General features: G+C 50.2%; 2 protein-coding genes across 2 annotated transcripts; one reads left to right on the top strand and one right to left on the bottom strand.

The window, feature by feature from the left end:
* Nucleotides 1-947: 947 nt before the first annotated feature.
* On the bottom strand, nt 948-6753 carry LOC134411540 (proproteinase E-like). The gene is made up of 8 exons (XM_063145393.1): nt 6714-6753; nt 5691-5776; nt 4451-4548; nt 3502-3636; nt 2802-2938; nt 2581-2723; nt 1559-1711; nt 948-1016 (listed from the first exon to the last, which is right to left on the bottom strand). The coding sequence occupies exons 1-8, from the start codon at nt 6751-6753 to the stop codon at nt 999-1001; spliced, it is 810 nt and encodes a 269-aa protein (XP_063001463.1). The 3' UTR covers nt 948-998.
* Nucleotides 6754-9353: 2600 nt separating this feature from the next.
* LOC134411308 (proproteinase E-like) lies at nt 9354-16192 on the top strand. Its single transcript, XM_063145022.1, has 8 exons — nt 9354-9393; nt 10038-10123; nt 11761-11858; nt 13406-13540; nt 13696-13832; nt 14528-14670; nt 14812-14964; nt 16116-16192. Exons 1-8 carry the CDS (start codon nt 9354-9356, stop codon nt 16134-16136), a joined length of 813 nt encoding a protein of 270 aa, XP_063001092.1. The 3' UTR covers nt 16137-16192.
* Nucleotides 16193-22940: the final 6748 nt, after the last annotated feature.

The following is a 22940-nucleotide window of genomic DNA, read 5'->3' as shown; positions in this document are numbered from 1 at the left end:
GGCCACACTCACCTAGAATCATAGAATAGCAGAGTTGGAAGGGGCCTACAAGGCCATCGAGTCCAACCCCCTGCTCAATGCAGGGATCCACCCTAAAGCATCCCTGACAGAGGGCTGTCCATCTTGAAGGTATCTAGCGTGGGAGAGCCCACGACCTCCCTAGGTCTTTGGTTCCATCATCGTACCGCTCTAACAGTCAGGAGGTTTTTCCTGATGTCCAGCCGGAATCTGGCTTCCTGTCACTTGAGCCCGTTATTCCGCGTCCTGCACTCTGGGAGGATCGAGAAGAGATCCTGGCCCTCCTCCGTGTGACAACCTTCCAAGAATTTGAAGATTGCTACACACCTACACACACTCATACCTACACACACACAGCAGAAGAGCAATCAATTCCCCAAGGAGTCAGCGTGGGCCCACAGCAGGTCCAGAGAGTTGGAGGATACTGAGGACCGCATGAAATCGGGTGGAGGGTTGAGGTTCTCCACCCCAGGCTTGAAGTGATACCTGCTTGCCGTCCAGGAAATTGCCACGGGGATTGTAATGTCTCTTGATCAGCTGTGGGTGGTCCCTAGAATGGGCAGTTTTCTTTCAGGGTTGGGGTACGAGGCGGGTGCTTGGCAGACGGCGTGTGTTGAAATCGCATGGTACACTGAGCCAGGCTAGTGGACGATAACGAAGGCGGAAGCGGGCAAAAGGAGGAGGAGGAGTTGAAGGAGAATTTAGAGGGGAGTTGCTGAAGAGAGAAATAATAATCGTGACTGAAAAATGGGAAGTGCACAGATTCTGAATTGCTCCTCCATACATTGAACAAACCCTGACACTGAGGGGTAAATTGCCTTTGCCATGACCCCTAATATTTTGGCCATCTGTGAATAATGAGGAGAGGAGGAGCGAAGGAACCACTGCAAAAGAAGACGAGACGCGATAGCCAGGAAATGTTTTATTGTTCTTGGGACAGGCAGAGAGTCCCGTCAGGGTGGAGGAGTTGCAGCATCGCATTAATGGGTGGCCATGGTCTGCAAAGCAAAACCAGAGTGACACTGTTAGCGAGCGGGCAAAGAGAACAGAAATCTACAGCCCCGTCTTTGCCTCCATCCCACCACGACATTCGCAGAAATCTGACCCTGAGGATCCACCGTGCATCTTGCTAAAAACTAAGCCAGGGTGGAATGAGGCGTGTTGTAAGTACTTGTATTAAAATATCATCTGTGTTTAAAACATTATCTGCTTGATTATCCAGGGCCACTTTTTAAATGAATCAAACAGGTTTTTAAGCGATTCAGCGATTGAATGTTTCAGCCCTCGTTGCCTCTTCAGCCCTGGAAACTGAGCAGGACGTTCTGTGTGCAAAGAAGAGGACAGGGAGTCCTGCTCTTATATTAGGAAACCCTGCTCCCTCCAACCCACCCACTCACCTGAATTAACAGGAGAGACCCGATTATCCATCAGGTTGGATTCAATGGCCTTATAGGCCCCTTCCAACTCTACTATTCTATGATTCTATGGGGCCTGGGGGGCTTGTGCCCCCATAAAGGGCAGGAGGCAAAAAGGATAATACCTCTTCAATCCAGGAGTTGAAAGCGGAGACGCGGGTGAAGACGGTGGGTTTCTTCAGGGTGTCGCACCCCCAGGCAGAGACAAAGCTGGTAACCCCGTGGACGTACCACCTCCCATCCGAAGCTTGGCAGTTGAGGGGGCCTCCAGAGTCGCCCTGAAATCATATCGATCATTTAGAAAGTGCTTCAAAAGCATTTGTTTTCCACAGCCCCTCAGCTCCTCTTCTGTATGGATGTCGACTGCTTTTTAATGCACGTTGTAGAGAAAATAGTTACCTAGAAAATTCCAGGCCACAATAAATGTTTTCTAAAATTACTTTTTTGGGGGGACATTTGCTCTTGTAGATTTCCATGGTTTCTCATTTGGGCTTTGTGTTTTAGGGGAGAGGCGGGGCATTTTATTTTTTTACTCCCAACCCAAAAGAAGCCCAGAGCAGGAGAACAGGCTCTAGCTGGAGGAAAGAAGACCTTCAAAGAATCAGAACGGAAGCGTGAGAAGCTCAACCCTTTGGTCAATATACAAGGATAGGCTTAGTGGTGAAGGAAAAGATACTGCTCCAGAGAGGGTCTGCTGTTATTCTACACTCCTACATCATCTTGAGTTGGGGATTGTTCACTGGCTGGAAATGGCGTAGGGCGCAAATGTAGAAAGAATAACTAAAATGTAAACGGCAGTGCAATACGTCTCACGGTAGTAGGGAAGACGATGACCAGGTGACCCCTGTGTACCTACTCAGTCTGCGGTCCAGGTGCTAAATATTGACAGGCAACTCTGGGTTCTCTATCTTTAATCTGGACTTGGACTGGAGGGTCCTCTGTAAGTTTGGACCCCTGGCCACCCTAAATTGGAGGTGCATCAGATCTTTTTCATTAGCACATGTTCTGTGGTCTCCTATTTATGAATGGCACACTCCGGCTTGCGTTTAGCGTCCTCCGATTTTCACTGCTCTGCAATGCCATGAGCGTCTATATCTCAGCCCCAATGCAGTCTCCGCCTCCTCTTTGGCACTCATTGATCACTCACGTTGCAGCCGGCTCGGACGTCCCCACCGGCACAAACCATGGTCGTCTTCACAGTGCTACCCCACCAGTCGGGTCGGGAGCAGTGTTCATAGTCCACCGTCGGAAGCAGGGCCTGCTGCAGCTTGTCCGGGAGCGGTCCGCCGGCTGAAAGGGAAGGAGCAATTGATTAAAGCCATATAAAACTAATTCCTTATTAAAAGGCCCCTTCAAAGGCATACGTACTGTAAAGGCGCCCCCAGCCGCTGATGTAGCACGGAGAGTCATTCGGGAGAATCTCTCCTGAGGGTGGGACGCATCCCAGCTGCACCTTATCGTTTAGCTCTGCGCTGTGCGACAGCTTGATCAGGGCGATGTCATCCCTGGAAGAGAAGGAGGACAAGGGAGCACAGCCCACGGTGAATGAGAAGACCTCTTATTGCCTCCTAGGGAGACCTAATTTGGAGGCCACCATCATTCATGCCCTGGTGGCCTCCAAATTAGACAAAACCCTTGAAGATAGTTCAGGAAGCTTCATCTCGTTCAGAATTTGCTGTCTGATTACTGACTGGGATGGAGGAACGTAGTTAGATTGCTTTGAAACAACTGTGTTGGCTAAACCACGTGCCCGTGGCCCATTCCGTGGGCCGTTCTCATCCCGCTGCTTCTCCTGCACACAGCAGGAGACAGCGGCAACTTCCATCTTGAAAATAAGTCGGGTGTTTTTGTTGTTGCGCGAAGAAGGCTAGAAGGGGCGAGAGGCACGTGGGAAGCAGACGTCAACATCGTGAGAGGGACCAACAAAAATCCGCGAGTGCCCCATCGCGAGCGTGGAATAAAACGCTCGTCTGATGGAGCTCTTTGATTCTCTTCAGCAGAGATGCCACTTGACGTAGGCACACACATTAGCGATAGGTGTGGTCCTCTCCTTGGGGGCTTCACTTACCCACAAGCTACACAGTTGCCATTCCAGCCAGCGTGGACGAAGATGTCACCTTCATTCACAAGGATACGTTGCTCGGGGCCCTCCTCCTTGCCTCTGTCATATTCTCCCAGGACCACCTGGTACTGGCGGCCCGTCCTGAGACGGAAACACAAAACCACTCCTTTGAACCAAAATCAAGCTGGCACTAGAGGTCAGCTCTTCATTTTGCAGAATGCCAGCCTCCCACTTCTGTTTTGTTTGTTAAAAAAGGTGCAAATTAAAAAAACCTTTTAAGAAATGAAATACAGATCAAGAGGAGCCTGGAGCCTGGTGAGCACCGACAGAGGTGTCCTTAGGAATGTTCATGGCTGTTATGTCTAACCCTACTGCCCCAGTTTTGGGAGAAGATGTTTCAGGTAATCAATCAGAATCAGATTCGGACCTAGAGGAAGCGGCGCCAGACACCAGCCAGCTTGTACCAGTGGGGGAGGGAATTCTCATGGGCGATTCCCCTGCTGGGAGTCACCCCCCTCCAGATCTTATCTCCTCAAGGCCAAATCCTACGCACTCAGTGGGAAGTGAGCCTTCTTCCAGAGGTGAGCGTCACGACAAGCTAGCTGATGCTAGGGTCCGCCGGAAGCTCAAACGCACGGGGTGGAAGGAAGGTGTGAGAAAGTCAGTTCGATTACGCCAGAACCTGCCTCCGCACCAGGCTCTCCAAAGCGGTTTCCTATTCTTCTTGAGCAAACAATTGTCTCGCTTAGTTTGCATAGTTTTGCCTAGGGAGATGTTTCCAAGAGGTTAGACTCTCTTCATGTTGCTTAATAAAAACTTTGCGGATCACTCAGCAAGCCTCGTCATTTGCCTCCCATTGAAAGCAGGAGTGTTCTGAGAAACACGAAAATGGCTGAGATCTCAGCTATACCGCTTTTTGGCGTTTTGATCCAGCATGTGCAGGGACAGGACTTACGAGATGCAGTGTGCAGCGGTCATGACCCAGCTGGGCGCAATGAGGGTCCCCCCACAGGTGTGACGGAACTCGCTTCCACTCTGGTACTGCAAGGAGATCTGTGGGAGGCAGAATGGACAAAGCGCGGTCACTGGACTGCACAGCGGTGTTCTCTGCCGAAAAGCACATGCCTGGCTCTCTCTCCCATCCATTTCTGTAGCCTCACAGACAGTGACTCACTAAGCAACTCTGTAGCTCATAAGAAGAGTTTTGCTGGGTCAGACCTAAAGCCCAGTATCTTGTCTCCGAGAGTGGTCAGACGACACCTCCGTGAAGCCCATAAGCAGGACGTGGGGGACACGGTCCTCTCCAACTCTTGCTCCCCAGAAATCGGTGTAAATTTGGTCCTTTTTAACCTCAGAACCTACACCAAATGGGTCCGAAACACCCCAGTGGGTAACCAGTGCTAATCCAAACAGACAAACATTTAATCCCAGCCAACTAGCATCACCTCAGACATGACTGTAAAGAAGAGTCTATTTATTGTAAGAATTGCACAATTAAGCAAGTGGCATGGTGGTTATATAAGTATACAATCTCTCTCTCTGTGGTTACAAGAAAAGAGAATGAAATGCAAATACAAGATTAAGTAAAAGAATTGCAGTTGCCAAAGCAGGTACTACAAACTTAGCTAATAAGATAACGGCTTGAGCTTCTAGCATTGTTATGACTCCTCCTTATCCGTTTCTGTTTACTATTTGTGGTTTAAAGCTAAACTAAAACACTTTCGGCTATACTAAAACATGGTAGTTAACCCTCCCTACTCTTCCTCCTGCACATTATTTGAATCTAAAAGCTCTGCTGAAGTTCCTCTGGGGATGTGAAGAGTAAAAGCAGAAGGTAAAGAACATCTAAGTCAGTGCCCATTGATTCATCTTGTGGTTGCAAATTCCATGAATTAATTACGCACTGAATGAACCATGACTTCCTTTTGCTCATCCTGTCTCTACGGCCCATCAATTTCCCTGGGAAGAGGAAGTCAGAGGAAGAAAACCTTCTCTTTATCCACTTTCCCCACACCATGCATAATTGTACAGACCTTTACCATGAACAACTCTGTCCCATACGTCTTATTTCCTGGCTAAAAAACCCCAACGTGTGAGCGTCTTTCCTCTTAGGGAAAGACACATTTCTCAGCTCCTTTTTTTTTTGAGAGGGCCCAAGAAAACTATCATACAGGGGTCGTTGCATCAGTACTTACCTGCCAGGGCCAGCTGTAAGGCACAGCGTCCGTGCCGTTCACCACCCTCGCCATGGGAGAAGAGTATGGCCGTCCACAGCCATAAGCTAAGGAGAGGAGAGAAAATTATAGGGTCCTTGCGAACCAATCCTCCCGTTGTGCAGGACGATGAATATGTGCATTTGTTTCACTGCAAACCCCAGTGAAGGGGTGGGGAGACAGACCCCCAGGTGTCACTGAGCTCCCCAGGATCACCCACCAGACAGTTAACGCAACCTAGGGTGACCCCTCCTTGGCCCCCTGCCTGATCACACAAAAATTCCCTATCTGCTCCTCTTTCACAAGGGAGAGCCATTTCCACCAACTCTCACAGCCTCCTTCCACAGCTGAGTCATCAAAACTCCCTTGACTCCGACCCAAAGATGACACGTCCCCCGCCCCACATTGCCTCAAGCTGCTCCTGGGTAAGACCCATTGGTCTTCTGAACTTTGGGTGCTTCCAGATGGGGCATTTCTTGTGCCATTGCCCGGCCTCAAACACAGAATTAAACATCGACGTCTTCCATAACCCTCCCGTGCTCTCCATGTCTTCCAAAGGAGAAAAAGACGGAACAGCTACAGTAGTGCGAGGAGCCGTACCTGTCTGGAAGCACCTGCCGTCCTCCACTCAGCATCGTTCTTGTCCAAACCCACCCCATGATCCCCAACGCACTGCCTTAAAACTCCTGCCAAATCTGGAGGATCCAACAGAAGGCCTGGAGCTGCACTTCATATCTATCAGGAAGTGGTCCTTGGAGGAAGGGGGAGACACACACACACGATTCCCAGACCTTATCCAGGACTAAGGAGCATTTAAGGAAACTGAGATGGGAAGGTCTACATTTTGACTGGGGCAGCAAACCCTACTGCTGTTTTGGACACAATCCACTTTGAGAGAGGAGGAGGAGGACCCAGTGAAGAAGATCACTGGGACCATGGTGGGATCAGATGACTTGATGGGCTGGGCTTGACATCTCGCAGGTTACACCCAGGACAGCGCTTTACCTTCGGCTGCCAGCAAAAGTGTGACAAGGATCGTCCACATTGCGGCGGGGATGGTCGTCTCTGAATGTGAGAATGACACATAGCGGTAGGGCCTTTTTAAATCCACCCCAAGCAGGGCGACACGCAGCTATTGCATCATGTCCCAAGGACACCGTCCAGCCTTGGGTACGTACGGTCCCCTATTCATATCTCTCGTCTTAGGAGGCACACCTGGACAGCAAAGGGGTGGAAAGGCATGGATCAATAGCTGAGCACCTGCTTCCCAGGTGAAAAGTCCCAGGTTTTATCCTTGACATCTCCCAGTATGGCCGGGAAAGGCACACACTCACAACAGCCATAGAGGCTGAAGGTACGCTGGAAGGCTTCTAGTCCAGATGCAGGCAACCATTCTGGGTCCGTGGACACATTGGGCCATCCGAGGAAGTATCCTAGGAGCCCAGGATTCCAGACAGCTCAGCACTGTTTATATTCTTGAATCCTTGAAAGTCAACGTGTGCTTCCTCCTTCCTGTGTTGGGGGGAATGGGTGAGTGGGTGGGCGCACGGCCATTCCCGTTTCCAAATCGAAAGAGGGCTACTGTGCACGTTATTATCATTTTTCCACCATATCATAAATCAAGTAGTTGCTGAAGCCGGGTTTGATCTTGCTGGCCTTCACCTCACTCATTTATCACCTCACACCAGATGTGGAAGAACCTCCTTGTGCAAGAACATCTTGTTTCTTAGCCGGGGTACTTGTTAATTATCGACAGAATTCCTTGCCCCCTGTCCCGGACACCTGCCCTCGCTCTCAGGGGAGAGACGTCCGATTGGGCAAAGTCCCTGCATTTTTCCAGCGCTGATACAGTAGGAATGCTCCCTCTGCAACCGGCAGTCATAGGGGCTTAACCCTTTTCCTCACATGCAGCCAGGGTCCACAGTTCTGGAATTCAGCCTGAGATCTGGAGCGGCACACATGACTTGCGCACATGTTCGAACACCTTTCTAAGAATTGAGCATGAATGAAATGCTGACAGTATTAAAACCACCAGGGTGAGGCCAGGGAGGCACAGCAGTCAGACACGGCTCAGCACCCTATCGTAGGCACTCAGTACCCCCATCACCAGTCAGAGCATTTAATGATCCCTTTGTGCTCCTTACGTGATGGACCATGGTTGCTTCCAGATGGAGAGCACCTTCTGCCGTGCTACCAGTCAAAAGTGTGGAAATCCCCGTCATTTCTTCCTTAGCGGATTTTCTGCAAAGACGGAAGAAGCAGAAGGGACATATGGGCGGGTGACGAGTGGGAGATCATGACGTAAAAGTCTGTGAAGGAAGCTTGGCCATGGCATGATAAAAGCCACGTTTGGGAGTGGCCTCGGATCAGGCCTCTTTGAAGTAGGCTTGCAAGGACCAATCCATGCCACCTGAAGAGGTGCTGAGGCCTGAAACAAAGCATAAACACACGTATATCTAGATCTGAAACGACCCAGGGTTCTGTTGACTTTCTGTTAGCTCACAATTGCCCTCACGTCCTCCTCGTGGGCTTCCCATTGGGGTATCTGGTTGGCGACCGTGCAAAACAAGATGTTGGACTAGCTCCACACTCTGTCCCACATTTCCCAGATGGAAGTAAAGAGAAGTCCGTACAACCCCACTTCTAATACTGAGAATCGCTTTCCCCCCAACTATCTCAGCTTCCTGTGCAGAGGACCAAGGCTGTCTATCGCTTGGCCCACTGAGCAAGACTAGGTGGACAACGTGGCCCCCTAGTCTCGGTCAACGCCGTCTCCCATTTCTACCCCAAGAAGCCAAGAAACCAGTTGTCCTGTTCCCTACTCCTTCAAGCCTGGGCAAGTCCTTAGGCTGTTCCTGTCTACCATTGAATCTATCATAGAATGATAGAGTTGGAAGGGGCCTCTAAGGCCATCGAGTCCAACCCCCTGTGCAATGCAGGAATCCACCCTAAAGCATCCCTGACAGAGGGTTGTCCAGCTGCCTCTTGAAGGCCTCTAGTGTGGGACAGCCCATAACCTCCCTAGGTCACTGGTTCCATTGTCGTACTGCTCTAACAGCCAGGAAGTTTTTCCTGATGTCCAGCTCGAATTTGGCTTCCTTTAACTCGAGCCCATTATTCCGTGTCCTGCACTCTGGGATAACCTTTTAAGTGTTTGAAGAGCGCTCTCATGTCTCCCCTCAATCTTCTCTTCTCCAGGCTAAACATGCCCAGTTCTTTCCGTCTCTCTTCATAGGGCTTTGTTTCCAGACCCCTGATCATCCTGGTTGCCCTCCTCTGAACACGCTCCAGCTTGTCTGCATCCTTCTTGAATTGTGGAGGCCAGAACTGGACACAATAATCTAGATGAGGCCTTATCAGGGCTGAATAGAGAGGAACCAGGACCTCACGTGCTTTGGAAGCTATACTTCCATTAATGCAGCCCAAAATAGCATTTGCTTCTTTTGCAGCCACAAAAAAGTTGGGCCCTCTCGTTGCCTGGCACTTGCCGATGTCTGGGCTGAAGCCACAGAGTTTGGCCTTGGCCACTGGATGATAGGGTAGTTTGACACCTGTACCTGAGGTTGTTGGGCACCTGAGCTTGCTGGTGATGATAAGGGGGAGTATAAAAGGCCCAGCGGTGCCTGGAAGCAACCCCCGGTCAAGATGTTGACGCTGCTGGTACCCGTTCTGTTGGTGGCTGGTGGTAAGAAACAGTCTCTCTCTCTCTCTCTCTCTCTCTCTCTCTGGTTCTGCTCACCCAGTGCCAGAGTGAAACCTCTCCCTCCTGCCATCTTGCAAGAGGCATCATCATACCTCCTTTTGTTCAACAAAATTAGGGATACACCTGTGTACAAGGTCGGCCCAAGACATTTTGCAGCATGTGATGAAGCCAGCTTTAACCGTGGCAAGGGCCACACCTGTGGGAAGCAAAGTAGCTTAAGGTGTGCAGCATGGCCCACACACCTCTCTCTGCCTAACATCTCCCTGATTCCAAGAACCTGACGCCTGAGGCAGCCTGCCTCACTTTGTTTCACGGTAGGGCCGTCCAGGCATCTTGAAACACACTATTTTCAAGACACAAATCACTGCTCGAAGGTTTTTTAGACTCTCCCTCCATCTCTGTCTCTGTCTCTCACCCCCACCCTCACTATTACACCTGGTTGATGTCTGTACTCCACCTTCTGTGTTGCTGCTGCACTGATACGGGGGCACTGAATTAGACCTCGCTCAGAGGGTAGGTTTGAGAACAGAGCAGAGCAACAAATGAGGCCATGCTGGAGGCAAACCTCTGGGCCAGGCTGGAAGGGACGGTACTGCTGTAGCAAGCTCCCTTTGCTCTATCCACAGCCTCCGGGCGTGGGCTGCCCGTCTACTCCCCCAACGCCAGGGTGGTGAATGGTGAAGATGCTGTTCCCTACAGTTGGCCATGGCAGGTAAGCAAGGTTCTGCTTTCCTCCTCCTCCCTCCTTCCCTCCTTCCCTCCCTCCTTCCTTCCTTCCTAACGACTTTGTCCTTTCCTTCCCTCTCTTTCTCATCCTTCCTTCCTTCATATATAGGGTGACCATATGGAAAGGAGGACCAGGCTATTGTATCTTTAGCAGTTGTGCAGAAAAGGGGATTTCAGCAGGTGCTGTTTGTATGCATGCAGCACCTGGTGAAATTCCCTCTCCATTCCAACGGTTAAAGCTGCAGCACCCCTGCCCTCCTTTTGTATCTGATCACTCTGGTATAGCTCCTGCAGCTTTAACTGTTGCAATGAAGAGGGAATTTCACTGGGTGTTACATGCCTAGGGTGACCCTATGGAAAGGAGGACAGGGCTCCTGTATCTTTAAGAGTTGCATAGAAAAGGGGATTTCAGCAGGTGTGATTTGCATGCATGCAGCACCTGGTGAGATGCCCTCTTCATCCCAACAGGTAAAGCTGCAGGAGCCCTTCTCTCTTGACCAGATACAAAAGAGGGCAGGGCACCTGCAGCTTAAACTGTTGTGATGAAGAGGGTATTTCATCAGGTTCTCCATATATACCAACGACAGCTGCTGAAATTCCCTTTTCTACGCAACTCTTAAAGATACAAGAGCCCTGTCCTCCTTTCCATATGGCCACCCTATGTATATACTTTTATACCACTTTTCCTGGCGGTTCAAAGCAGTTTACAACCATAAAAGAAAGGTAACACCGAAACAATACCAAAAAAAGTGTAGCCCATGAGCAAGAAGGGCAACATTTTTGTCAGTGTGGCATAGTGGTTGGCGTGTTGGACTGGGCCTTGGGAGATCCGGGTTCTAGTCCCCACCCGGCCAGCAAAATCCACTAGGTGACTTTGGGCCAGTCACGGACTCTCAGCCCAACCTACCTCGCAGGGTTGTTGTTGTGAGGATAACATGGAGAGGAGGAGAATTATGTACGCCGCCTTGGGTTCCTTTGAGGAGGAAAAAAGGCAGGATATAAATGCAACAAAAAATAAATAAACATTAATGGTTCCCCCCGCCGGCATTTTTTGGGCATTTTAATCTTTTAGCTCTGTCGTTTGAACTCTTTAAAACTCTGCATTGATTCTAGGCTTGGTTCTGGTTGTACTTTTTTTTTACTCTCGTTTGAAGTTATTATATTTCATGTGGTGTCTTACACTGTAGTTTATGGGTTTGATTTTTGGGAACTGCCCAGAGAACCTGGGCTATTGGGCACTATAGAAATGTAAGAAAGAAAGAAAGAATTACAAGAAAAGAAGAACCAGTTGAGCCAAAGGCCTCGTGGTCTGGATTAATATGGCAGAAAAGCCCAGTGGACGATACGATGGCACATGGTCCAAAGGTCTGTCTAAATATACAACAGTCCCCTATTTTACCGTTCTTTTCTGGGCACGTGAAGAAAGGAAGTGGCTGGTCATTTGGGGTCCTAGCAGGGCACTTGGCTGGTGACTAGAAGGCCTCCGTCCAGCCGGAGAGCGGTCAAAGCTGGTGCACCCACAGCAAGAGGCTCTCCTCGTCCTTACTTGGGGATCCCAGCTGCAAGAGCGCAGCTGCCCAGGCGTCTCCCACCCACCCACCCGTCTCTTCTCCTTCCCCATAGATCTCCCTCCAGTACGAGAAAGATGGCGCCTTCCATCACACCTGCGGGGGGTCCCTCATCGCCCCCAACTGGGTCATGACAGCAGCTCACTGCATCTCGTAAGTCGCCTCTGAAAGAACTGGGCGTTGTGTCGTGTGCGCTGGGCATGGATTGTGAATTTCAGACCCTGGACTTCATGATTGTAGCACACACACACCCCGGCCGTCATTTAAACCGCAACGCGAATTACTCCATGAGCACACAGCTAACATTTCCTTTCTCCCCTTCCCCCTCTGCATCCCAAATATGTTAGAGTAAATCCCCCCGCAAAAAAAACCCTATTTGCCACCCTGAAGATAAGAGATACTGTGAAACTGCAAAGTTTCGCCTTTTAAACTCGCTTAAATCAAAGCACCATCGTAACAACTGGGATAAAACGGGGTTTGCTGCTGGGATTGATTTGGGGATAGGGAAGGAAAGGAACCTCTCGTGCAAGCACTGAGTCATTGCTGACTCTTGGAGGGACGCCAGCTTTCGCTGATGTTTTCTTGGCAGGCCTTATAGCGGGGTGGTTTGCCGTTGCCTTCCCCGGCCGTGATTACCTTTCCCCCAGCTAGCTGGGTACTCCTTTTACTGACCTCGGAAGGATGGAAGGCTGAGTCGACCTGAGCTGGCTGCCTGAAACCAGCTTCCACTGGGATCGAACTTAGGCCGTGAGGAGTTTCGGCTAGAGTACCTGCCGCTTAACACTCTGCGCCTCACGAGACTTGGAGATAAGCACAGTTTTATTGTGAAAACAAAACCGAAAACGGATGAAAAGGATATTTTGAAAGTAAAAATAATAAATTGAGCACCTGTTGCCATGCACGTACCGGCCCAGCCATATGGAGGAGAGGGCTACGCAGGGCTACTAGCCCTGATGGCTCTGTGCTACTTCCAAGTATCAGAGGCAGGGTGCCTATGTACACCAGTTGCCGGGGAACATGGGCAGGAGAGTGCTGTTGTACCATGCCCTGTGTGTGGTCCCTGGCCAACAGCTTCTTGGCCACTGTGGGAACAGAGTGCTGGACTAGATGGACCCTGGGTCTGATCCAGCCTCAGGACTCTTCTGATGTTTTTAATGTCTTTAAAAATAAGAAGAAAGGACTTTGGGGGAAGCTGTGTCAGCCCCAGTGGGCCTGGAAGCCGCTGGCACCATAACGTGCCACTCTGTGGGTGGTCATTTCAGGGGGCCAGACGACAGCTGCTGATGGAGTGGCCCATTCCTATAGGTTTTGGGTCTCCAGGTGATGCTGGGTCTCCATGAGTAGGTGGGGTCTCCCGGCATAAGAACCTAAAAACATCAGAAGTGCCCTGATGCTGGCTCAGACCCAGGGTCCATCTAGTCCAGCACTCTGTTCACACAGTGGCCAGTCAGCCGTCGGTCAGGGAACCACACACAGGACATGGTGCAACAATGTTCTCCCACCCATGTTCCCTAGCACCTGGTGCACACAGGCTTACTGCCTCGAATTCTGGAGGTAGCACACAACCATCAGGGCTAGTAGCCATGGCTGGCCTTCTCCTCCTCCAGGAACTTATCCAACCCCCTTTTAAAGCCATCCAGATTGGTGGCCATCACTACACCTTGTGGCATAATGACCGCTGGTGTCGATCTTCCTTTCAGCAAGTCCCGCACCTATAAGGTAGTGCTGGGTGAATACGACATGAGCAAAGAGGAAAGATCTGAGCAGCACATTCCCGTGAACTCCGACGACATCTTTGTGCACCCCCGATGGCTCTCCATCTGTGCGCCCTGCGGGTAAGCGTGCACATGCAACTGCGGGGTGATTAAGGGCCTCTGAGGAGGGCGGCTGTCCCATCCAGACCCCTCCTCCGCTTCTTGGCTATGGCCCTGGACCTTGGACCCCCAGAGCATTTCGTGACTGCCTTGTTTCCCCGCCTGTTCAATTCCAGGAATGACATTGCCTTGATGAAGCTGTCCCGGAGCGCAGAACTGAGCGACAAGGTGCAGTTGGCCTGCCTCCCCCCGGCAGGGGAAATTTTGCCCAACGATTATCCCTGTTATATTACCGGCTGGGGACGGCTTTCCAGTACGTGATCTCGCCCTTACAACCAGGGATCCTTAAAGGGGAGGGAAACACTGAAGTGTGTGACGTGGTTCCCACCACAGGGGAAAATGGAAAATGGAAGCGCTTTTGCGCACTTGTGCAAGAACCTGAAAAAGTAAAATAGATTGCTCAGAAAATTCTGTTTGGTGATTCATGTGGGAGTGGGGCTGGGGTTTCTCTCGGAAGCTGTCAACCCCCCCAGACTAATTGCAGAGAGGGTAGCTCTTCCAAGTCAGGAAAAGCTTTAAACTACAATAGGACTGGGTTCACACAACGTTCTAACCCACCATGGGTTATTGTGTTGTCTGAATGCAGAGTGTTTTTCCTCGGGGTGGCTTGTTAACCCTGCAGGGTGGCTTATTTTTCCTCAAACAAGCCACCTTGAGACCCCTGGGCTTGTTGTTGGGTTCTTCGGGATGGTTAACAAACCCCACGGTTCAAGAACAACCCAGACTGGGTGGGTTAATGTGTTGTGTGAACCGGCGCCTGTCATTTTCAGAATTTCTGCCCGTTACTTTGCGCTACGGACTGCAAAGCTAAGGGTGGCTTTAGAGAAGTCAGCTGCAGCCTTCAAGCACGTGGACACATTTAAATGCCTTCGAACGGATGAATGTGTCTGAAAAGCAGGCGGAGAGGTGCACATCCTTGAATCTGACCCACGTTGCTTCCCTTCGCAGCCGGCGGCCCCCTCCCCTCCATACTGCAGCAGGCCCTGCTCCCAGTCGTGGACAACGAACACTGCAACCAGCCTGACTGGTGGGGGGGCGTGATCGCGAAGAGCATGGTCTGCGCTGGAGGGGACATCCGAGCCGGCTGCAACGTGAGTCGGGAACCCCGGAAAGAGCAGCACAACGCAGCCGCGCAGTTGTCTTGGGTTAGGCCTTGAGCGGCAGAACTTTTCTCCCTGATGAGGAGGGCCTCCTTCTCAACTCTTTTTCGGGGGGTGGTTTCTGATTCCCAGGGTGACTCCGGAGGACCCCTCAACTGCCAGGCCACCGATGAGAAGTGGTGCGTCCACGGAATCGCCAGCTTCGTCTCTTCGTTAGGGTGCAACGCCTTGAAGAAGCCCACCGTCTTCACCCGCGTCTCTAACTTCAACGCCTGGATTGAAGAAGTAAGTGGCCTTTCTTGGGGAGTCAGTGGTGGTGCTTGCTGCATTACAGGATTTGGGGGAGCCCATGGGCAAGGCCCCATCCAGGGGGGCCCTCCTTCAGGGAGTCTGCCCGCTGCTGTTACAAGACGGGGGATACTTGGCTCAGCAATACTACAAACGAGAAGGATCTTGGAATTGTTGTAGATCACAAGCTGAATATGAGCCAACAGTGCGATATGGCTGCAAGAAAGGCAAATGCTATTTTGGGCTGCATTAATAGAAATAGAGCTTCCAAATCATGTGAGGTATGGTTCCTCTCTATTCGGCCCTGGTTAGGCCTCATCTAGAGTATTGCGTCCAGTTCTGGGCTCCACAATTCAAGAAGGATGCAGACAAGCTGGAGTGTGTTCAGAGGAGGGCAACCAGGATGATCAGGGGGTCTGGAAACAAAGCCCTATGAAGAGAGACTGAAAGAACTGGGCATGTTTAGCCTGGAGAAGAGAAGACTGAGGGGAGACATGAGAGCACTCTTCAAATACTTAAAAGGCTGTCACACAGAGGAGGGCCAGGATCTTTTCTCAATCCTCCCAGAGTGCAGGACACGGAATAATGGGCTCAAGTGACAGGAAGCCAGGTTCTGGCTGGACATCAGGAAAAACTTCCTGGCTGTTAGAGCAGTACGACAATGGAATCAGTTGCCTGGTGAGGTTGTGGGCTCTCCCACACTAGAGGCCTTCAAGAGGCAGCTGGACAACCCTCTGCCAGGGATGCTTTAGGGTGGATTCCTGCGTTGAGCAGGGGGTTGGACTCGATGGCCTTGTAGGCCCCTTCCAACTCTGCTATTCTATGATTCTATGATTCTATGATTCTATGCTCCTCATGGCTCCCACTCGCTTGCTTGACCGGCAGAGAGCCAGTGAGCAAGGAGGAGGCTGTGGCATCTCCTCTGCTCCTCCTTCTTGACACCACCGTGGCACACAAGTCCGTAACAGCGCTGCGTCATCCCAGGACATCCGCCCCCAGGCCCAAAACCTTTCCGTAAGGTTTCCTCGGAAGTACGACGGAGTCAGTGCCAAGTGAAAATCTCCGGGGAGGGTGTCCTCGAGCCACTGCAGAAAGGCCCCGTAGACCAGGTTTCATTCCTAAAAAAACCTTTCCCCCTTTTCTTTCAGACCATGGCTAAACATCCATGATGACTTGGTTGTGTTTTGGAGGATTCTCCTAGTTCCAGAATAAAACAGCCAAAAACAGCCTGCTGGTATTTTTCTTTATTTCTTTTTGCTGATTTCTCCCATTGCCTTATGTCCGATTCAATGCATCCCAGAACATCTCTTGAACACCTCTGAAAGTCCAGGCTTCTCCCTTTAATGCTTATTCTCTGGCGTGTTTTTCCCCTCCCCACCAGGGAATAGGGCGAAAACAGTGGGGAAAACACGCACCTGGTTCCCCTGTGTTTAGGGGGGTCAGCAGCTAGCATCCCTTGCGTCAAATCCGTCCATCCCAATTGCCAAGCCAAGTGAAGCCGTGCCTCCCCCATCGCCTCATTTTAGGTGTGAAAGAAGCCGAGGCCTGAATATCAAGCTGTTGATTCATGTTTTATTTTTCCAACACCTGGGGTCCTTGTGAGGCTATTGAGGGTGACGTGTGCCTCAGTGTGAGTGTGAGAGAGTGTGCACGTAAAAAGGCAAGGAATCGGCCCACGGCTTCTTCAGAACAGCTTTTCCAGCTTGCTAGAACCTGCAGGTGCCTCTATATCAGCCTTCCTCAACCTGGGGCGCTCCAGATGTGTTGGACTACAACTCCCAGAATGCCCCAGCCAGCTGGCTGGGGCATTCTGGGAGATGCAGTCCAACACATCTGGAGCGCCCCAGGTTGAGGAAGGCTGCTCTATGTTCCCTTGCCCTTCTGGTTCTCTACTCCTGTCCACAATCAAGTGTAAAATGGATCAGGGCTCCAGGCGTGCCCCATCGTACGCAGACGGGGCTATATTGTCGGTCTGTCATGTTTTGTTTTCTTTCATTTACTTTCCAAGAGTTCTTTTTTTTTTTAACAAATGGAACGCAAGCCTCAAGCCTCTATTTATATCCATCCGTTTATTTAAAGCGTTTTCACCCGGCCCTTCCACCCAAAGCCTCTCTGCCTTGGCTCTGTCTTTGCTCTGGTGAAGACAGAGCAGAAGCTCCAAACCTCTCTTAGCCTTGGCGGATTGATGCATATAATTCATCTGCCTCCTTAAAAAGGGCCCCAAAGGCCAAGAGTCCGTTTTTGCACTTGCGCCGGCAGAATTGACCGCTGGGATCCCTTTCGTGCATTGGATGCCAACACAGCCCTTCACCAGCAGGTGGCAGCAGCAGCAGACCAATCACACAAGCCCCGCCCCCTTTACAATTCCCCCAAATAAGTGGGTCTGGCGTGTTCCAGTTTCTCTATAAATCATATTCTCTGATCTGGGTGCTCTCCCCATACTCCCTGATTATGGGGGGAAAAACACTTTGCACATGTTCTAGGGAATTGCTTTTTTTTTTTTTTGCAGATTGATTTCTAATATCCCATGATTGAAATTTTGGCACCAGAAAGAGGTTCTAGAAAGCCCTGGTATGCTGGTGAGAGAGACAATGACTCACATTTCTTTGGGGTCAAAAGTGCAGTCTGGCCACTAGCTTACATGATGTCAAAAAAGGAGGTTCAATGAATTCCTGCAACTATAGCGCTATCATTGAAAATTCACACACAGAACCTCCAAGTTTAGGGAGAGTCTACCTCAATGTAGATACCTATAAATAAATAAATGTGAAGAGGTTCTCTGTTGCTTTCCCATCTTGCTTCTGGGTTTCCTTCTTTCTCTTTCTCTCTTTGCACACACAAACACACACAGAATAACAAAGTTAAAGTTAACTCTACATTAACTTTGACTTTCTCATACCGTATATAACCATGCCACCCAAATCTCAATTCATGTCCCTTTAAATCCAATAGTCTTTTATTTTTCCAACAGTATCCAAGCCACATGCAGAAAAATATAATTTTAGATTTGGCAGACCTAGACTCCCCCCTTTCTTTTGCATCCTGTAATAATTTATATTTAATTCTTGGTGTTTGGGCTTTCCATTTAAATTTGGCTATGTCCTTCTCCCATTGTTTAAATGGTAACTCTGAATTCACTATGGATATTGTCTGGAAAAAGAACAGCATTTGCACACACAAACACACACAGAATAACAGAGACACGCTTTTATTTTATCTCTCTCTCTCTCTCTCTCTCTGTCTCACACACACACACACACACACACACACACACACACACACCATTCCTTCCTCTGTAATCTATTTGTTTGGTTCCTAAATCGATTCTTAATGTGCCCAGGACAGATAACAACAACAATTAATGTTTACTTTTATTGCCTGGGGATTTGGTCTGCCTGCCACCGTTGCTACCAGAGAGTAGGGTCACCTTTTGATCTTTCTGTTGAGTCTTTGCTCCTCCTATATGGGACAGGATGGGAAGGTTGAAGGCCCGGTGCCCCATCCCGGAACAAACCTTTAAGAGCTGATGGGTGATTTTCTCACTTGGTTCTTTCCTGGATCTCCCGTACCCATTCATGGCTTCTCGCTGTGCAGGCAGGGCACCGGGGGCGTCCGAGCTGAACTTTTGCCATCAGATATCAGCCTCACAGCCTGGGTATGTTGTGTAAAGTTAGCAGGGAGCCCCGTGCCCAGAGCTCTCTGGGGTGTTAGAGGACATAGTGCACCTTCTGACCTGCCCAATCAGTTCCAGCATCCCACAGTTCCCTTTTTAGCCCTTTGATCGCCCTCCAAACACGATTCCTTAATCAAACACAGAGAAATAAAAGTGTTCAGGGGATGAAAAGCAGGCAGAAAACAGAGCTGTCACATACTAGCATTTCTCGTCCCAACCCCAAAGCCTTTTGAAAGCAGGGAACAATTGCCAAAACTCACAGAATTCCTTTCCTTTGCCCACAAACGGAGCATGTCGTGTTATCAAGAGCCACAGAGCTCTTCATCTGTTATTAAACCCCTGTGGCTTCTAGAAGCCAACGTCTTGCTATATCGTACTATATGGCATCTATAAAAAAAAACTCCTTCGACTTTCACATCTTTTAATTGCTCCCACTAAGCGTTTCCTCTGGACATTCTGTTTACTTCTCAGAAAGAACCAAGGAAAGGCGTGGGCCTACTTTGCTCCTATGTTTCAGAGAAGTCGCTTGCTTATTTTATAGATGCATGCCTTGATTTTATTAGATTGATGCCTGGGTTTCCCCTCTTTTGGGTAGCAGGAGAAAAACAGTATCTAAAACCACAAGAAGAATCAAAATAAAAATGTCTCCCAACGCTTTCATTAGATCCGTTCGGTGTGGGAGTGATTAAAGGTGCAATTGTATGCATGTTTAGACAGGAGGGGGAAAAAGTCCTACAACTTTCCCCAGCCAGAAGGGAAAAACTCCCAGCATCCCCCAGCCAGCAGGGAAAAACTCCCAGCATTCCCCAGCCAGAAGGGAAAAACTTTCAGGATTCCCCAGCCAGAAGGGAAAAACTCCCAGCATTCCCCAGCCAGCAGGGAAAAACTCCCAGCATTCCCCAGCCAGAAGGGAAAAACTCCCAGCATTCCCCAACCAGCAGGGAAAAACTCCCAGCATTCCCCAGCCAGCAGGGAAAAACTCCCAGCATTCCCCAGCCAGAAGGGAAAAACTCTCAGGATTCCCCAGCTGCCACTGAAAAACTCCCAGCATTTCTCAGCCAGGAAAAAGAGAAACATTTCGGAGCACAGAAGAATCAAGAGCAGCTCAGCATTAACAGACTCTGGAGACCTAGTGCGGTATAGTGGTTAGAGCGTTGGATTGGGAATGGAGAGACCTGGGTTCTAATTCCTAGTCAGCTGTAAAAGCTCCTTGGGGGGGGGGGGGGCTCACAGCCTAACCTACCTCACAGGGTTGTCAGGTTCCATTATTATTATTATTATTATTATTATTATTATTATTATTTATTTATTTATATAGCACCATCAATGTACATGGTGCTGTACAGAGTAAAACAGTAAAACAGTAAAACAGTAAATAGCAAGACCCTGCCGCATAGGCTTACATTCTAATTAAATCATGGTAAAACAATAAGGAGGGGAAGAGAATCCTTGCAAGAGGAAAGAAAGTGGGATATAGTAAATGTAATAATACCTAAATAAGTCATAAACCTCTTTCTCAACAAATGAGATCTAAGTTGCCGACGGTGTGAGCATCTCCAGTGCAGATTTTCCCTTGGAAAACCTTGCCACTCATTTCTCTGTACTGGGACCCTTTCGGTAGCAATTCAGGCTTCGCCATCACACGATGCAGAATGAGGCTGGCAGCATCCTGATGTAGAAGAATAAACTGTGCCACTTCAGCATTCAGGATCATATTCTGAAATGTTTCCCTGCATGTTTTAAAAAATGATTCCCTGATGGTAGAAAGCTAGCAGCCTGGGCTGGACGCTTTCTCCCTGAAGAGCTAGCTTTTTCCTTGCAAGGGTTGTCTTTGTATTTTGTTTAATCTGAGGGAGTATTAAGCAGTGGTAGTATTAAGCACTACCAGCTCATCCTGCTGCACTTGTAGACCCAGCCGTAGGACTTACATTTAAGGAGTTTGTCTCTGCAGCAGGGGGAGGCGAGAGCTAATCCTGTGTGCGCTGTGCAACGCTATGTCGGCCTGTGTGTTGAGTCATCCCTGCCCACAGCACTATTCATAGCTCGCTGCCGAGCCCCAGAGAATATCTTGGCCTGTCTAAAGGTTACAGGGTGCAACTGACCATGTGGGATTCTGGACAGGGCACGAAACGGAGCGGTGGAGAGCGCTGTGCGTTTGCGGCCATGTGCTCATGTGCTTGGAGGGAGCGCTGTTTATTCCCTGTTTATCCCCCGGCCCCTTCTATGATTATCTCAGCCCTTGGCAAAGGGCCGGCGTTTAGCACCGCTAGCGTGATGCAACCAGACCGAGAATGTTCTGAACCAGGATGTCACTACACCAGACAAGCCGCTGGGTTTTTATTTAGCCGGCGCACGGAGCGAGCTCCGCTTCGGTCCCTCTGGCCAGGCCAAGGCAAGCTAGCCTCCCTGACCCTCCAGCAAACCTGCTGAACTCTGAACCCGCTCCCCGCGGCAGGGATCTCTTCGCAAGAAGGGGATTCTGTCGGCCGGCCCGTCCTTTGGGACTTTGACCGGCTGCCGAAACTGTCAGGGGCTGGAGGAGCAGAGCACAGCCTTTGCAGCAGGGTCGCAGCAAAGCCTTGGCTGGAGAATGCGGCAGACCGGCCTCCAGATGTGTTGGACTACACCTCCTATCACCCCCAGCCAACCATGGGAGTTGTAGTCCAACACATCCGGAAGGCACCGAGTCGCAGACAGCCACTGCTATCAAAACAAAGGTAATGCTTTGAAGCACGGGTGTTGAAACTCAGGTGTGAGAGCTAAATTTGCCCCCCCCACACACATGGTGTCCAAATTTGGGCCTTTGAGGTTAGCCAGCTGGCCACGCCTCCTTCTCCTGGCTCCTCCCCTGCAACCACCTACTGTTTGGTGGTGCCCCATCTTTTGCAAGGTTGGAGTGGGCAACCTGCAGCTGTCCACACGTTTTGGGACTTCAACTCCCATCAAATTGGCTTTGCTGGGTGGGGCTGATGGGAGATGGAGTTGGCCACCCTTTCAGAAGGATGCAAAGGGCATCTCTAGAGCCCCAAGCAAAGGCAATATGGCATGCAGGTTGTGCAGCCTTTCACGGAGAAAACCAGGGCTGAGAATCACCCTGAGTTCCACCCCGAGGTCTCGGCCCCAGCCTGTCCTCTCACCTTGATTACTGCAATCTGCTTATTTGCATCTTTAAATATCTTTAAGCTGGCCTTCATCCCGGTGGATAAAAGGGCAACGTATATACGGAAGCATGACCCAAGGTTATTCATACAGAAGGGAAGATGCAGTCACACAGAGGAGGGCCAGGATCTCTTCTCGATCCTCCCAGAGTGCAGGACACGGAAGAACGGGCTCAAGTGACAGGGAGCCAGATTCCGGCTGGACATCAGGAAAAACTTCCTGACTGTTAGAGCAGTGTGAAGGTGGAATCAGTTACCTAGGGAGGTTGTGGGCTCTCCCACACTCGAGGCCTTCAAGAGGCAGCTGGACAACCCTCTGTCAGGGATGCTTTAGGGTGGATTCCTGCATTGAGCAGGGGGTTGGACTAGATGGCCTTGTAGGCCCCTTCCAACTCTGCTATTCTATGATTCTATGATTCTATGATATCTGAGGGCGCTAGGCTGAGAAAGGCTGCTCTAGGCTTAATGCTGGGCTGTGTGATTGAAAGGCCTCCTTAAATCCCCCCCAAAGCATCATCTTTTAAAGAACAGGCAGGTCTCAGAAAGGAAGGAAAGACTGTCCATTGCTAAATAGGGAACGTGTGTGGTGACATTCTGGTTTGCAAAGTCTTCCTGTTGCACCGCAGCTGGCTTGGGGTGTGCCTCTGCCGCCCCTGTTCACACGCAGCATGGCCCCTGCACCCACCTGCCCTTTGCACCCTCCCTGATCTGCTCCAAATCTAATTTCCCAGGGCCCTAAATCTATTTCCGTCCTGACTTTCGCCCCAGCCTTTCGTGGAACACATAGGAAGCTGCCTTTATATGCGTCAAACTCTGGGTCCCCTCTAGCTCAATATCGTCAGCGCTGACTGGCAGCAGCGGCTCTCCAGCGTTTCAGGCAGGAGTTTTTAAAAACGTAAGAAGAGCCCTGATGGATCGGAGCGAGGGTCCCTCTAGTCCAGCACTCTGTTCACACAGGGGCCCACCGGGTGCAACAGCAGGACACGGGCGCAACAGCACCCTCCCGTCCACGTTCCAGCCCAGCCTGGAGATGCCAGGATTTGAACTTGGGACTGAGGCTTTGACTTTGGGGGTAGGGATTCATTGCAGCGCAACTCCGCAGCACCACATAATGTGATCTTCCAGAGAAGCGTGGAGAACCA

The sequence above is a fragment of the Elgaria multicarinata genome, chromosome 20 (assembly GCF_023053635.1).
Source record: "Elgaria multicarinata webbii isolate HBS135686 ecotype San Diego chromosome 20, rElgMul1.1.pri, whole genome shotgun sequence".
Taxonomy (NCBI): Eukaryota; Metazoa; Chordata; class Lepidosauria; order Squamata; family Anguidae; genus Elgaria; species Elgaria multicarinata.
Note: the sequence above shows the minus strand (reverse complement) of the source record. Positions and strands in the feature narration are given on the sequence as shown.